The sequence below is a fragment of the Papio anubis genome, chromosome X (assembly GCF_008728515.1).
Source record: "Papio anubis isolate 15944 chromosome X, Panubis1.0, whole genome shotgun sequence".
NCBI lineage: Eukaryota > Metazoa > Chordata > Mammalia > Primates > Cercopithecidae > Papio > Papio anubis.
Window position 1 is genome coordinate 11,694,934 of NC_044996.1, and position 15,115 is coordinate 11,710,048.

The 15,115-nt window shown below is 42.6% G+C and overlaps 1 protein-coding gene and 1 long non-coding RNA gene across 2 annotated transcripts; one reads left to right on the forward strand and one right to left on the reverse strand.

Annotated features, from left to right (window-relative positions):
* Positions 1 to 3,755: 3,755 nt before the first annotated feature.
* Positions 3,756 to 12,912, reverse strand: LOC100999705 (sperm protein associated with the nucleus on the X chromosome N2-like). Its single transcript, XM_017953737.3, has 2 exons — positions 12,734 to 12,912; positions 3,756 to 4,261 (listed from the first exon to the last, which is right to left on the reverse strand). Exons 1-2 carry the CDS (start codon positions 12,809 to 12,811, stop codon positions 3,836 to 3,838), a joined length of 504 nt encoding a protein of 167 aa, XP_017809226.2. The 5' UTR covers positions 12,812 to 12,912; the 3' UTR covers positions 3,756 to 3,835.
* Positions 12,913 to 13,025: 113 nt separating this feature from the next.
* LOC108583640 lies at positions 13,026 to 13,553 on the forward strand. Its single transcript, XR_001898429.3, has 2 exons — positions 13,026 to 13,233; positions 13,398 to 13,553. It is a non-coding gene; the product is annotated as an uncharacterized LOC108583640 (long non-coding RNA).
* Positions 13,554 to 15,115: the final 1,562 nt, after the last annotated feature.

A 15,115-nucleotide genomic window follows, 5' to 3' on the forward strand; every position in this document is an offset into this window, starting at 1 on the left:
AAGTATTAATATATTTTACAGACTCTAAGATATAGATCAAAGAACACAGTTGTTTATTAAGGATATGCATTGCCTGTTTAATCAAGCAATAGCAATATTTAGATTCCCTGTCATGTGTTTCATAATCAATTTAGTTACAATTTTAATCATGGATATCTATGCTTAAGTTCTCTCTTTTGTAAGTAGCTAAACATGATGCTCTTGATAGGAATGAACAGCATACTACAGTAAAGTGAGATTGCCAAAGGGTAATCCAAATGATAAAAATAGAGCTATACCTCCAGGAAAAATATCTAATTCTAGTTATTTTATCCTTTGAATAGTTTTATGTTTTCTCACTATATACCAACTCACCTGAAATAGGTTCTCAGTTAAGTATTTGTATTAGTGCATTTTCACACTGCTATAAAGATACTACCTGAGCCTGGGTAATTTATAAACAAAGGAGGTTTTATTGACTTACGGTTCTGCATGGCTGGCAAGGCTTCAGATATTTTATAATTTTATAAAGAAGGCAGCAGACTTCTGGCTGGACATCCAGGCATTTTCATACATCCTCTAAAACTTAGGTGGAGGTTCCCAAACCTCAATTCTTAACTTTCGTTCACTGCAGGCCCCAAACCATATGGAAGCCACCCTTTTAGCCACGACTGGCACTGAAACAGCTGGAATGCAGGGTGCCATGTCCAGAGGCTGCAGAGAGCAGCGGGGGCCCTGGTCCCAGAGAAACCATTTTTTTTTCCCAGGCTTCCTGGCCTGTTATGGGAGGGGCTGCAGCCAAGAGCTCTGATATGCCCTGAAGACATTTTGTCCGTTATCTTGGTGATTAACATTTGGCTCCTCATTACTTATGCAAATATCTGCAGTGTGCTAAATTCCTCCCCAGAAAATGATGTTTTCTCTTTTATCACATCATCAGGCCGCTAAATTTTCCAAACTTTTATGCTCTGCTTCCCTTTCAAGTGTATGTTCCAATAGCAAACCATCTCTTTGTGAATGCATATAACTGAATGCTTTCAGAATAATCCGGGTTACATCTTGAATGCTTTGCTGCTTAGAAATTTCCCCTACCAGATATCCTAAATCATCTTTCTCAAATTCAAATTATTCCATTTATATAAGATTCTCAAAATAACAAAATTATATAGGCTGAGAATAGTGGTCACTAGGGATTATGAACTTGACGGGAAAGCTAGGGTGTAGCTATTACAGGAAAAATGAGAGATCCTTGTATTGATGAAACTCTTCTATATTAATATGGTGGTTGTCCCTTGAAGGTAGGCATATGATAAAACTGAATATAACTAAACACACACACACAAATGAACACATGCAAAATTGGTGATCTGAACAGATGAACTGTACTAATGCCAGTTTTCTGGTTGTGATGTACTTTTGTACTTTTGATTGTACTTTTGCAAGATCTTATAACTGGAGGAAATGGACTAAAAGATACAGTATGGTATCTCTTCATATTATTTCTCACAATGGCATGCTAACAGATACATTAAAAGATGTTCAACATCATTAATCATAAGAGAAATGCCTACTAAAACCAGAATATCACTTCAAACTTGTTAAGATGGCTATTATCAATTAAACAATAAATAAGAAATTTTGATGAGAGTGTGAAGAAAAAACAAATCTAGTACACTCTTGGTGGAAATGTAGATTGGTATAACCATTATGTAAAACAGTATGGAGGTTTCTAAATAAATTAAAATGTAACTACCATATGACCCAGCAATCCTTCTTCTGGGTATATACCCAAAGGAGATGAAATCACAGCCTCATATGGATATATGCACTGTCTCATTCATTACAGCATTATTCACAATAGCCCAGATATGGAAACCATTTAAATGCCCATCAATGGATGAATGGATTTAAAAATGTGGTGTGTGTGTGTGTGTGTGTATTTATAGTTATACAGAATTAAATATTATTCAGACTTAAAGAAAAGAGATCTTGGCATTTGCCACAATATGGATAAACAAGCATAAAGATCTAATGTACAGGGGGACTAAAGCTGATGAAACTGCATCATGAATTTTTGCTAAATAAGTAGATTTTAGCTGCTATTGTCACACACTTAAAAACTAAGAAGAGAGGTATGCTAATCTGCTTCACCATAGTAACCATTTTACTTTATGTATCCCATAATATCATGTTATAAGCCTCAAATATACACAATAAAATTTCTTTTAAAATAGAAATAAAAAATCCATCACACTTCTATATACTAACATTGAACATGTGGAAATCAAAATTAAACACATGATACTATTTACAGTCACTTGAAAGAAAATGTAACACTAAGGTATAAATTAAAACATGGACCAGAAGGTGGGTACAAAAATTAAATATCAAAATATCTTTCTAAAATTTACAAAATACAAAAATGTGCCTGATATATTCATTTACAAGGGAAGAACAGATTATACATAAATAGATGCATCTTAAAAACAGGCCTGAGTGAAACATTAAATACTGACAATGGCTACATAAATTGAAAACAAATGTCCACAAACAATAAAAAAAACATGTATTGACACTCATACAGAGAAAAGGGTACACATCAAATGCATTACAATGATTGCCAATGTAGACAAGAGAAATAAAACTGGATCATGCAAATAAAGGAGAGTGAATGAGTAAACAAACAGGAGAGGGTCTTGAGCAATGAATTCAAAGAATATAACTCAGCCCTCTACATTGATGCCAAACCACTTTATTGTATTCCCTTCAATAAAAACAATATTTTTTTAAAGGGAAGAATTCTTAATCATTGACATTCTATAGAAATGCTGGTGTATGGAAGTGGTAATAAAAATACCAACTTTTACTTGTATCATTGTATTCAAATTCTCTGTAGACTATGCTTTCATTTATTGCCTGCAGTAGACAATGGCCACTAGTTTCTTAACAAGCAAATGCCCTAGTATTGGGACCATGGCCTCCAAACACCATTATTTTGGTGTGTGTGACATGCTGTCTTACTTTATGTAGGGTGAGGTTTTTGGTCCTTATGAGGGGCTTCAGTTGCTCACAGTATTGGTTGAGCTGCAACCCAAACCACTATGAGGTCTGTGGCCTAGAGGTGGTGATTTTGATGTCTTCATTTTGGAAAGAGTGTCACTGTCACCTACATACAATACAGATCTTTGTATTTTATTTTATTTATTTATTTTTGGAGACAGAGTCTCGCTCTGTCCCCTAGGCTGGAGTGCAGTGGCCAGATCTCAGCTCACTGCAACTTCCACCTCCTGGGTTCAAGTGATTCCCCTGCCTCAGCCTCCTGAGTAGCTGGGATTACAGGCACCTGCCACCACACCCAGCTAATTTTTGTATTTTTTTTTTTTTAGTAGAGACTGGGGTTTGCCATGTTGGACAGGCTAGTCTCGAACTCCTGACCTCAGGTGATCGTCTGCCTTGGCCTCCCAAATTGCTGGAATTACAGGCATGAGCCACCACGCCCAGCCAATACAGATCTTTTTAAATGCCCTTCTACACATTCACATGCTCCAAACACCATGTCCTTTTCTTCCTCTCCTGTTAGATAAAATTTTAAGAAGAAAATTTGTCTCTAGGAATAAGTTATCCCCCAGGCCTTATTTACAATGTCTGGCTAACTGTCAACCTGTGGGTCTGTCTGCCAACACTACAGGATGTCATATCCTTCCCTTCTCAAATGCCTACCTCTTCCCTTCCCTTCCTCCCCACCATCAGAAAACAGGCAGAGATATACACAGTCATCAGCTCCTCAAACTTGATTTTATTGTAATCATTGCCATTGGTGGTGAGGATTTGTCCAATTTGGTTTCTCCATGTTTGACTAGTCCTCCTCACCCTCCTGTGAAGATCCTTCAGATAAGTCTGGGTCTTCGTCCTCCTGTGAAGATATTTCAGATGAGAATAGGTCTTCGTCCTCTTGTGAAGATATTTCAAATGAGTCTAGGTCTTCATACTCCTGTGAAGATCCTTCAGATGAGTCTAGGTCTTCATCCTCCTGTGAAGATATTTCAGATGAGTATAGGTCTTCGTCCTCCTGTGAAGATAATTCAGATGAGTCTAGGTCTTCGTCCTCTTCCTCTTGGCCTGGATTGATGGAGTTCTCTTGGGACTGGTCATTCTCCAGTTGATTTGAATTTATTTTCTTACCCTTCCTGTAGTAATACACTATTATTGTTAGATATTCTACTGTTTTTGCCTTTTGAAAGCTCTGTTTGAGGGCTAAGACTCTGTTTGGTGCCTCCTGCATCTGGTGAGAAAACAGGGAGAGGCCAGAAAGACATTATTTTGGGTGAGTAGGATAGAGACTGGATAGCAAGGGGGGCTTTATGAGAAGGAATGCAGGTTGAGGAAGGGGTTTGTGCCAGAGAAGAACAAGGTGGAATCATAGGGTAGGGATCTATGGGGAAGAAGAAGAAGAGCATGGGTAGGGTCATCTGTTAGTCCAAACTGCACCATTTTGTAAGCTGTTTGCTATTTTGCAGACCTTGGTCAAAGTGAAACATTCCATGGGGGTTCAGGCCATGAGAAACATCCTGCCTAACCACCTGACCACAGGGTTCATAAAGACTCAACTAAAGAAACATCCCTATCATATCTTGCTTAACAGAGTTCTAAGGAACACCACAATGATATTCCACCGGAAAAAGGGCCAAACCACCTGATCATAAGACATCTTATTAATATCCTGCCGGGCAGCAAGCCATACTGCCCAGCTCCCTCCCACCCATACCTGTAAGGACCCCATCCTGTAAACATTGGTGGGCACTGGCATTAAGCTTGTCCTCCACTTCCACAGGTGTCTAAAATATTCCTGTGTTGCTGTTTGAGCTGCCCCCTCTCTGTGTGTCTTTCTTTCATCCTCGCCTTCCCTTCAAAACCTATCATTTTGGTGCCAAAACCTGGAATGGTGATTGGGTTCTAATGGGTGAGTTTTCTGTTGCAACCTGGAAAGCAGCAAGCAGCACAAACTAGACCAGGGTCTGCTTCCAGATCCTGAGTGTACTCCCTGTTCCCAGTTCCATTCCCCTTATTCTCTAGTCTTCCCCAGCCCCGGGCTAACCTCCAGATATCGATCAAACAATCCACCCTATTTTTCATTTCTTCCCCTTTCCAGGCAGCTGCAACAAGGATCACCCCCATTGCTGGACATCACATCCTACACTGGGCTTCAACTATTGGGTGAGTGTCTGTCTTCCTCCTTTCTGGATTCCTCGCTATTTCTGCCTGTTCTCCAAAATATTCCAGTGCTGGGTGACAGGTCTCCACAGTCACCAGGTGACTGCAGCCTACATTCTTAGGGTACACCCTCAGAACGTTTGCCACTCTGGCTGCTCCGGCCTCTGGGGAGCATGAATAGTTGTGGGGCTGCCCCGACTCTCCGGGTCCCTTCTCCCAGGAGGAATCGAGTGCTCACTTTCCTCTGGGGTATTCACTTCTCTCTGGAGTGCTCGCTCCCCACTGGGGTATTCACTGCCTTCCAGGGTACTCACTTTCCTCAGGGGTATTCACTGCCTTCCAGAGTATACACTCCCCTCTTCCATAAAACACAACATTCAACTTCCAAATTCAACATAATCTAAAAACTTTCTCCAGCACAATGGTAAATGATCTGAAGTGCTTTGCTTATCTCTGTTCACAGCTCGCTCTCCCTCTCTGCCAATCTTGTTCATCTTTTCAAATCTTCCTCCTCAAGGAGAAACCCCCCAAAATGCCTCCTCCTACAGACAAGGCTTCCTCCTCTGAATTTCAACCTGGCCAACACACCCATTCTTCAGCCTCCTGCCCACCACCATTCCCTCCACCTTCTCCTTCGGATCCGGCTCCTCCACCCCCTTACTGTAACCCTCCATCCCCCTTCCTTCTCCACCTCAAACCAGGTCTCATGCCCAACCCTCTTTTGCCGAAAACCAGGCACGTGTCCAAAGGTCTTCCAAAGTCCTTCCCTTGCAGGAGGTCGCGAGGGCTGAAGGCATAATCTGAATTCAAGTTCCCTTCTCTCTAGCTGACTTTTCCCATAGTGAAAAGAGACTTGACACCTATTCAATGGATCCTACCTCCTTCCACAAGGAATTTCTGTACTTCTCTAAATCTTATGGCCTTACCTGCCATGACATATATGTCATCCTCTCCTCTACCCTCACCTTGGAAGACAGGGAACACATCTTTATTGGCACCCAGGCCCATGAGAACATCCTCCACCAACAAGATGCTTCTCATAACCCAATAGGAACCGTAGCTGTCCCCAGAACTGACCCCAGGTGGAATTTTCAGGTGACTTCCGTAGACAGACAGAAACCGGGCCATATGATATCATGCCTTCTAGCTGGCATAAATAAAGCTGTCCCTGCTCCTTTCATCTCCCACCTTTCAAAGGTCACAACTAAATAGACCACCTTAAGCCCTAATACCAATAAGGGGAAAATCGACCTCCATTTACACTTTATCTCCCAGTCAGCCCCAGACATTTGAAAGAAACTTTAAAAACTGGAGGATGGCCCTCAAACCTTCCAAAGAGACTTAATCAAAGTGGCCTTTAAGGTCTTTAAGAATAGAGAGGAGGAACTAAAAACCCCAAACCTAAAAAAGGACCAGGCTAAATACCACATGCTGATAGCTGCCACTCAACAGGGTTCCCAAGGCATACAGAATTCCTCAACTTGGCAACGGTTAACTCCAGGAGCCTGTTGTAAGTTCGTCCAACATGAACACTGGGAAAAAGTCTACCCAATCCCAGGATACTCTGGAAACCTTGCCCCATCTGTCGTATCAAGCAACACTGGAAGTTAGACTGTGCTCAGTGAAACTCTTCATCCTGCTTCACCACCTGTACCTGAAGTCTGATGGGGCCTGGAGTCCACCGCCCCCACCTCTATCACCTCCACAGAACCCAGGGTAATGCTATCAGTCTCTGGTAAGCCCATGTCTTTCCTATTGGATACTCAATAGGACAACTAGTTACTCAGTTTTACCAGAATATTCTGGACCCTTTTTCAGTTCTTCGATCTCTATTGTGAGAATCAATGGAATCGCCTCTAGGCACAAACAGACTGGTCCTTTAATTAATTAATTAATTAATTAATTTATTTATTTATTTTGAGACAGAGTTTCGCTCTGTCGCCCAGGCTGGAGTGCAGTGGCGTGATCTCCGCTCACTGCTAGCTCTGCCTCCCAGGTTCATGCCATTCTCCTGCCTCAGCCTCCCAAGTAGCTGGGACTACAGGCACCCGCCACCAGGCCTGGTTAATTTTTTTGTGTGTATTTTTAGTAGAGATGGGGTTTCACCGTGTTAGCCAGAATGGACTCGATCTCCTGACGTCATGATCTGCCCACCTCGGCCTCCCAAAGTGCTGGGATTACAGGCGTGCGTCACCGTGCCCGGCCTCCAGACTGGTCCTTTATTATACAACCTATTCAACACCCCCCTTCACCCACTGTTTCCTGGTTATCCCTCAATCCCCTACACCTATCTTGGGGTGGGACATATTAAGTCAATCCCAGGTCTCCATGCAATGTGGCTCCTACAATTCTACCCCTTTTATTTTACTCTGACACCCAAATGCTTCCCTCTTCCCCCACTCATCCTCATTATCCACCCTGTTACCTTCTGTTAATTCTGAAGTTTGGAATGTTTCTAAACCCACAATAGCCACACATCACATCCCATTTAAAATAACTCTTCACAACCCCTCCAGTTTCCTTCATCAGTCCTAACATATCCTTAATCCAGCCTTGCTTAGGGACCTAAAACCTATTATCTGTAAATTTTACAAGCTCAAATTCTCAAGCCTGTCAACTCTCCCGACAACACCCCTATTCTGGCTTTCCAAAAGACAGACAGGACTTACCCCTTTGTCCAGGATCTCTAAGTTGTTAACCAGGCAGTGGTACCAATCCATCTAGTGGTCCTCAACCAATATACTCTACCATATTCCCCCATCTACCACACAATCCTCTGTATTGGAACTAAAAGACGACTGTTTCACTATTCCCTTAAATCCGGCTTACTAAAGTCTTTTTGCTTTAACTTGGTCAAATCCTAATACTCACATGTCCCGTACTCTTACAGGACTTACACATGGACTTACACATAGATTGTACTCTTAGAAGGGTTCCGGGATAGGCCCCACCTGTTCAGACGGGCCCTCATCAAGGACCTAGCTGAACTTCCCCTTGCTCCTAGTACCCTCCTCCAATATGTCAAGGACTTCCTTCTCTGTAGCGCGTTCCTTAACTTATCCATTCAACACACCACTCAGGTTTTAAACTTCCTTCATAATCGAGTATATTGGGCCTAACCCACAAAATCTCAGGTAGCCCAAACCAAAGTTACTTACCTTGGATTTGTCCTAACCCCTAATTCTTGAGCCATCCCAACACAATGAAAGGAGCTAATTTGTGACAGGCCCCTTCCCCACAGAAAAAAAGGGCCTCCCCTCCTTCTTGGGCCTTGTGGGATACTTCTGGCTGTGAATTCCCAACTTTGACTTGCTGGCCAAGCCACTATACGTGGCCTCACATGGGCCCATCCTAAAACCCCTAAACCCAGCTTGCCCCAACAAATCCCACTTAAAAACTAAAAAATGCCCTTTTCATTGCCCTGACACTGGGACTGCCCAATCCCAAGCCCTGTACTTTGTATGTATATTCCGACCAAGGCCTTGCTCTTGGACTACTCTGCCAAACATACGGCGATGCCCCACGAGCCACTGCACATCTCTCAAAACAACTGGACTCTGTCATCCAAGGCTGGTCACTCTGACTAAAAATCTCGGGTGTGACCACATCGCTGGCCTTAGAGGCACGGAAACTCCCTCTCTACCAACACATTACTATTGCATCTTCCTATTACCTACAGGACCTCATAAACCATCAATTTCTTCTATCCCTCCCACCATCCCACTTTCAGCAGGTACATGCCTTATTCATAGGTAACCCTCTAATCACCTTCCAGAGATATAAAACTCTCAACTCAGCCACCCTCCTTCCTGTAAACACTTCTGACTCTAAGCTCTCTCTCTCCTGTCTGGACCTCTTAGACTCCCTCTCCTCCCCCTTCCAACACATTTCAGATGCCCATTTGCAGGGAACACATACATGGTTAATTAATGGAAGCTCTTTTAGGCAGCCATGTCCAGCAGCTGGCTATGCCATCATTGCTGAAAATAAACTCCTAGAATCCAATGCTCTCCCACCCCATGCTACCTCTCAACAGGCAAAGCTAGTTGCCCTAACCAGGACCCTCACTCTAGCAAAGGCAAAGAGGGTCAACATTTACACCAATTCCAAATATGCATACCATGTCCTACACTCTCATGCCTTAATCTGGCAGGAACAGGGTTTTCTAACTACAAAAGGAACCCCCGTAAGAAATGGCAAACTTATACATAAGCTGCTGGGGGTGGATACACTACCTCTGATGGCCACCATTATCCATTGCAAGGGACACCGGAAGGCTACAGATGCCATAACCGAGAATTTGGCAGCCTGGCAGGCAGCCCTTACAACCCCATCGCTATTGCTCATTTTTCTCAGCATACACCCCGTATATACCCAGGAGGAACAAATCCCAATTGCCAGGGCTGGTGTCATTCAGGAAAAAATGGTTCTACCTCAATGATAAAGTGTCTTGCCCAAGTTTTAAAAACTATCTGTACTTTTATATGTGCACAACCATTTCCATGCCGGTTACTGCCCCTACTCCAGCTTTTAAAAACTTATATACATTCTTCCACCATAGCTGCCCATCTCAAAGATATTACTAAGGCATGCTCCCTTTGCACTCAGACTTCCCCTCAGGAAGCTATCAAACCACCTCCTTTTCAACCACAAGGCCTGAGGACACTTACCAGGGCAGGACTAGCAAATCAACATCACTCACATGCCCCCCATAAAATGATTCCTCTACATTCTGACAATGGTAGATACATTCTCTGGATGGATAAAAGCTTTTCCTACCACCACCGAAAAGACGCACACACCATCGCTTCTATTCTCTCCACCCATATTACCCACCGGTTTAAACTCCCCTCTTGCATCCAGTCAGACAATGGGCCAATTTGTTTCACAGTTTAACCAACAGCTGGTAAAGGCTCTAAACATTAAATGGGCTTTGCATATTCCTTACCACCCAGAATCTTCAGGAAAAATTGTATAAAAAACAACAACTAACCAAACTCTCCCTAAAGGTTAAAATGGCCTGGACTTCACTTCTCCCACTGTTCCTCATGCGTTTATGAGTCATTTCCCAAAAGCCCCTCAGCCTAAGCCCATTTAAGCTCATGTACAAATGCCCCTTTATCCTCCAGAATCTCCCTGTATTTTCTCCCCCTTCTATATGGAATACTTGGCCGGCGTTACACCTCACCCAACATCTAATGAGACAGTATGCAAATGCTTACTGACCCAGCCTAAACGTCCATCCTGAAAACACTCCTCCCTGTCCCTACAACCAGGAGACTGGGTCTGAATCACAGACTCCTCCTCCTCCCCTCTCCAACCTAAGTGGATGAGTCTCACCAGGTTATCCTAACTACTCTGACTGGGGCAAAGCTAACATCCTTTCCACACTGAATGCACCATTCCAAACTAAAAAGAGCACCAGATCCACATGTAGAGATTTGTTCACCCCCAAATTATTCTCCTTCCCTCACAGGACCAACCTCACTGCACTTAACAAGAATTCCAGAAGTTGCCAATACAAATGCCCTAGTCCATAACACTCTCCGTCGCCAATTTCCAATATTTTACCTCCTACTTTATTTCAGATCTTTCCTGGTTTCCCTTCCCCATGTCCCTGAATAGTCCTGCCAGTTTCTCACACTAATGCAGGAGGTAAGACTGCAGGGCACCTTCCAAAATTTCACTCCTACTCAAATCTCCTTTTTCTCCTTTGTCCTCTTTGTCTGTGGGATATTCTAAGTGCCCACCCTGAATGTCTAACAATTGAGCCCCCTTCATCAGCCTCACACATTGCCCGTTAAATCAGTCACACTCCCCTTTCACTTCCAACTGTTAAACTTGTTTGTCCACACAAATCCATTAGTTCACAGCCCTTCCTGTCAACCTGGCCACATAAACCTGGTCCAAAATAAACCTGCATCTCACCCAATTGACCAATTCATTCCCCAACCTGTTTATAATCTTGCTCGGCTAAACACCTTTTCCCCCCAATCCATCAAATCCACCCACACAGTCACACACAGGGCTGTCACCCTCCTACGCCTCATAGCCTCTTAGCTAAACATGATACAAGTCGGATTCCATAAAACACCTCCTACCAACCCCTCCCACACCTCCTACCAACCCCTCCCACACCTCCTACCAACCCCTCCCACACCTCCTACCAACCCCTCCCACACCTCTTACCAACCCCTCCCCTCTCTGACGGCGCCGCTCTCCATGTATCCAAATCAAAGGTGCTCCCTGGAAAAAATCCACAAACAATTCCCTCAACTGCAACCTATATCCTTCTGCCCTGTCAGGACCACAGTGGCTAATAGTTACAAAAACCCATTTCTCCCTCTCTCTCCAAAACCACACAGCCTTCACCTCCTCCACCACCACCATTTCCTATCCGGCCCTCAGAGGGGCTACCCTTGCTGGCAGCTATTCAACTTGGAAAAATATAAAAGTTAAAACAAAGGGTTTGTGCAGAATTCAACCCCCAGCTTCTCATGGCTTGCCACTATAACCTATAACTTTTGTCTGTCCACCCCCAGTGTATTCTTCCTTTATGGCACAAACTCTTATCTTTGTCTACTGGCCAACTGGTCAGGAACATGCACCCTGGTGTTTCAGTCTAGACATTAACATTTTGCCTAACAAGCAGACCATCCAGGTTCCTTTAGTAGCTTCTGTCTCATCTTCCTCCACACACACTAAGCAGGCTCTACATCTCATTCTAGTGTTAGCAGAACTAAACATCTCTGCTGCACTCAGCACTGGGATAGCAGGTGGCCCCTTTCTTAGGGCCCTTAATCTTCCTCCTCCTGATACTACAATTGGCCCATGTATACTCACCTTCATATCCTGCTTTATCTCCCGAAGGCTAAACTCCCTCGTCCACGCAGCCACCCTGCAACCCATGGATACCATCCTTCTCCTCTGCCAAGTCCAGTACCAGTGCCTCCAGGAAAACCACTCTGAAGTCCAACACCCACTGCTTCAAAACCCAAACCCTGATTACAGCTCCCCTATTCAGCAGGAGGCAGCCAGATACTCAACAACGCCCCTCTTCCTTTTATACTAAAGTAGAAGGCAAAGAATGCGAGTCCAAACCACCATTTAGTAAGCTCCCTGCTATTTTGCAGACCTTGGTCAAAGTGAAACATTCCATGGGGGTTCGGGCTGGGAGAAAAATCTTGCCTAATCATCGTAACACAAGGCGGACAAAGGCCCAACTAAAGAAATTTTCCTATCGTATCTTGCTGGGCAAAGTTCCAAGACACACCACAATGACATCCCACTGGAAAAAGGACCAAACAGCCTGATCATAAAACCATCTTATCAATATCCTGCCAGGCAGGAAGCCATACTGCCCAGGCCCCTCCCACCCATACCTACAAGCACCCCAGCCTGTAAGCAGCGGTGGGCTCTGGCATTAAGCGGGCCCCCCACTTCCACAGGTGTCTGCAGTATTCCTGTGTTGCTGTTTGAGCCACCCCCTCTCAGTGTGTCTTTCTTTCACCCTCACCTTCCCTTCAAAACCTAACAATCTTACCTCATCATTTTTTTTGTTGTTGGATTCACAGGGGCTCTTCATCTTCTCCCCGTTGGTGCTTGAAGTTGGCTGTTCCATGATTGTGGTTGGTTGTAGAATGTCTCTAGTAGGCTCTTGTAGAGTCCAGACTTCCACAGCTATATTGAAGCTTCCCAGGGGAATGTCCCAGAGCTCTTGCCCTCCCTATATATGCCCTCCTGGTGACAAGGCAAAGCCACACCCTTGAGCTTTGTTTGATCATACAGGCAGCGTCCCAGCCAATGGCAGTCCTGGGGTGGCTTTGGCATCACAGAGCACCACTGCTGCCCACTCCCTGGGCTTGCAGGGGAGGGGAAAGTGGTATAGAGGAAACCAAATGCTGTTGTTGTTTCAGCATCCCGTGAAGATGATGCATCCCAAACGGATCTGCCGCCACTCCTCATTTCTCCATGTTTAATGTTCATGGCTCACATGGAAGCGAGAGGATGGTTCCTTCAAGCCCTTCCCCACAGCCATTCCTAGTAAGTGATTCATTCTTTTGTCTTCCAGCCCTCACCATGCCCTAGTATTTTAGATGTCTTACCGCAAATCCCTCCAAGCTAGTGTGGCTACATTTAATTATTAGTTATTAATTACTAGTTACATATAATAAATAATAATTAATTATCCCATTTCCCTCCTACAGTTCCTTCAAATGCACCTTGAAGACGATTTACTTTTAGGCTACTGCCAGGCAAATTTCAACCTATGTTCTTTTGCGCAATGTCCATGTAGAATCTGAAACAATGGCCTTCAATCTGTCAGAACTTTAGTGAATAAACATTCTTTCCCGTGTATTCTAGTCTTGTTTCAAATGAGGGATGTATGTTCATAGTAAATATAGTCTCCCAACATGAATTCAGCCAGTATGTGGGTGGGGGAAGGAGTGGATATTCAAGTGCTGGAAGTTGTTGTTACATGCAGGATACTACAATCTAAGACCAACATGTGCACCAGTGTGGGCGTAGTTAAGCTTTGTACTGGAGATTGTGTCTAGTGCAAAAAAAAAAAAAAAAAAATGCATTCCGATTGGAAGGGAGAAGTAAAAGTATCTTTTGTCAAAGACTACCTGAGAGTGTATGTAGAAAAGTCAATCTAAAAAAATGGTTCTACAGTAATTGAGGTTAGCAAAATTACAAAGTAAGAGATCAACACACAAATCAATTGTATGTTTATATATTAGCAGTTATATATGAGAAGTTTCTATATTAGAAGAGGCAATGCTTTAACCAATGGTAGTCCTAGAATGAACTGGAAGTTAATTTCAACAACTGAAAGTTGAAACTAAGAACAGTGCAATTTAAAATATCACTAAAAATATTAAAGGCTTAGGGATAAATCTAAACAAAGATGTGAATGACTTGTACAGTTAAAACTACAAAAAATTACATTGATAAATTAATAACATACGAAAAAAATTGGGATGTATACTTTGATTTTCAGTTGGAAGATTCAATATTGTAAAATGGCAGTTATTTCCAATTTCATCTGTGGATTCAACTCAATTCTAATCAAAATTCAAAAAAGACTTTTTAATATAAATTGACAAGATAATTACAATATTCATATGGAAATATAAAGTGCCTAGAATAGTCAAAAGGAAAGTGTTGAATCTTAAAAAGCTCTGGATTGTATCAATGTTAATGTTCTAGTTTTGATAGTGTAATGTGGTAGTGTATTGAAGATTTTACTATTTGGGGAGTCTGGTTGAAGGGTACAAAAGGCCTCCATGTACATATCTTTGAAACTTCTTGTGAATTTATAATTGTTTCAAAATAAAAATCTAAAAATATTTTAAAAGACAGTAAGAAAGAGGATCAAAAATAGAGAAGGCGTGGCCCAAGATTTCTCCCACAGGTTGACTGACACTTGTCTCATCCTCTGTAAGAAGTCACAAAACTTGATAAGGAAAAAAAAAAAATTAAAAATAAGACAAAAGAGAAGTAGACCCTGGAATTTTGTTCCTCTGTTCATCAAGCTCACATAACTTTATTTTATACACCATAAAAACAAGAAAGGCCTAGAAAAATATCCTGCTGACCTCCAGACACGAAGTATTTATTGCATTCTCATGACTGTCATCTAAACATTAACAAATCAAAAGAAGATTCTTATTAAGGTATACATTTTTAGTGAACCCCAGATGTTGTCTAGAGTTCAATAATTCCATTTATTAAATGCTCACAAGCTAACTTCTAATAACTTTTTGTACTCTTGACTGCAATTAACAGTGAGAATAACACCCTGTCATATCGTGTTATGGAAAACAAAACAAACAGAAAACCAAAAGGCATATGCTGTATCAAATAGAGCAGGTCAGAAACTGATTACAATTGTTGAAAATAACAGCTTTCAATTATCTTA

Coding starts and splice junctions, on each gene's coding strand:
- LOC100999705 (XM_017953737.3), bottom strand. CDS start 12,811: ATGGAACAGCCAACTTCAAGCACCAACGGGGAGAAGATGAAGAGCCCC. Junction 4,262..12,733: donor ACAACAAAAAAAATGATGAG/GTAAGATTGTTA, acceptor TTTTCTCACCAG/ATGCAGGAGGCACCAAACAG.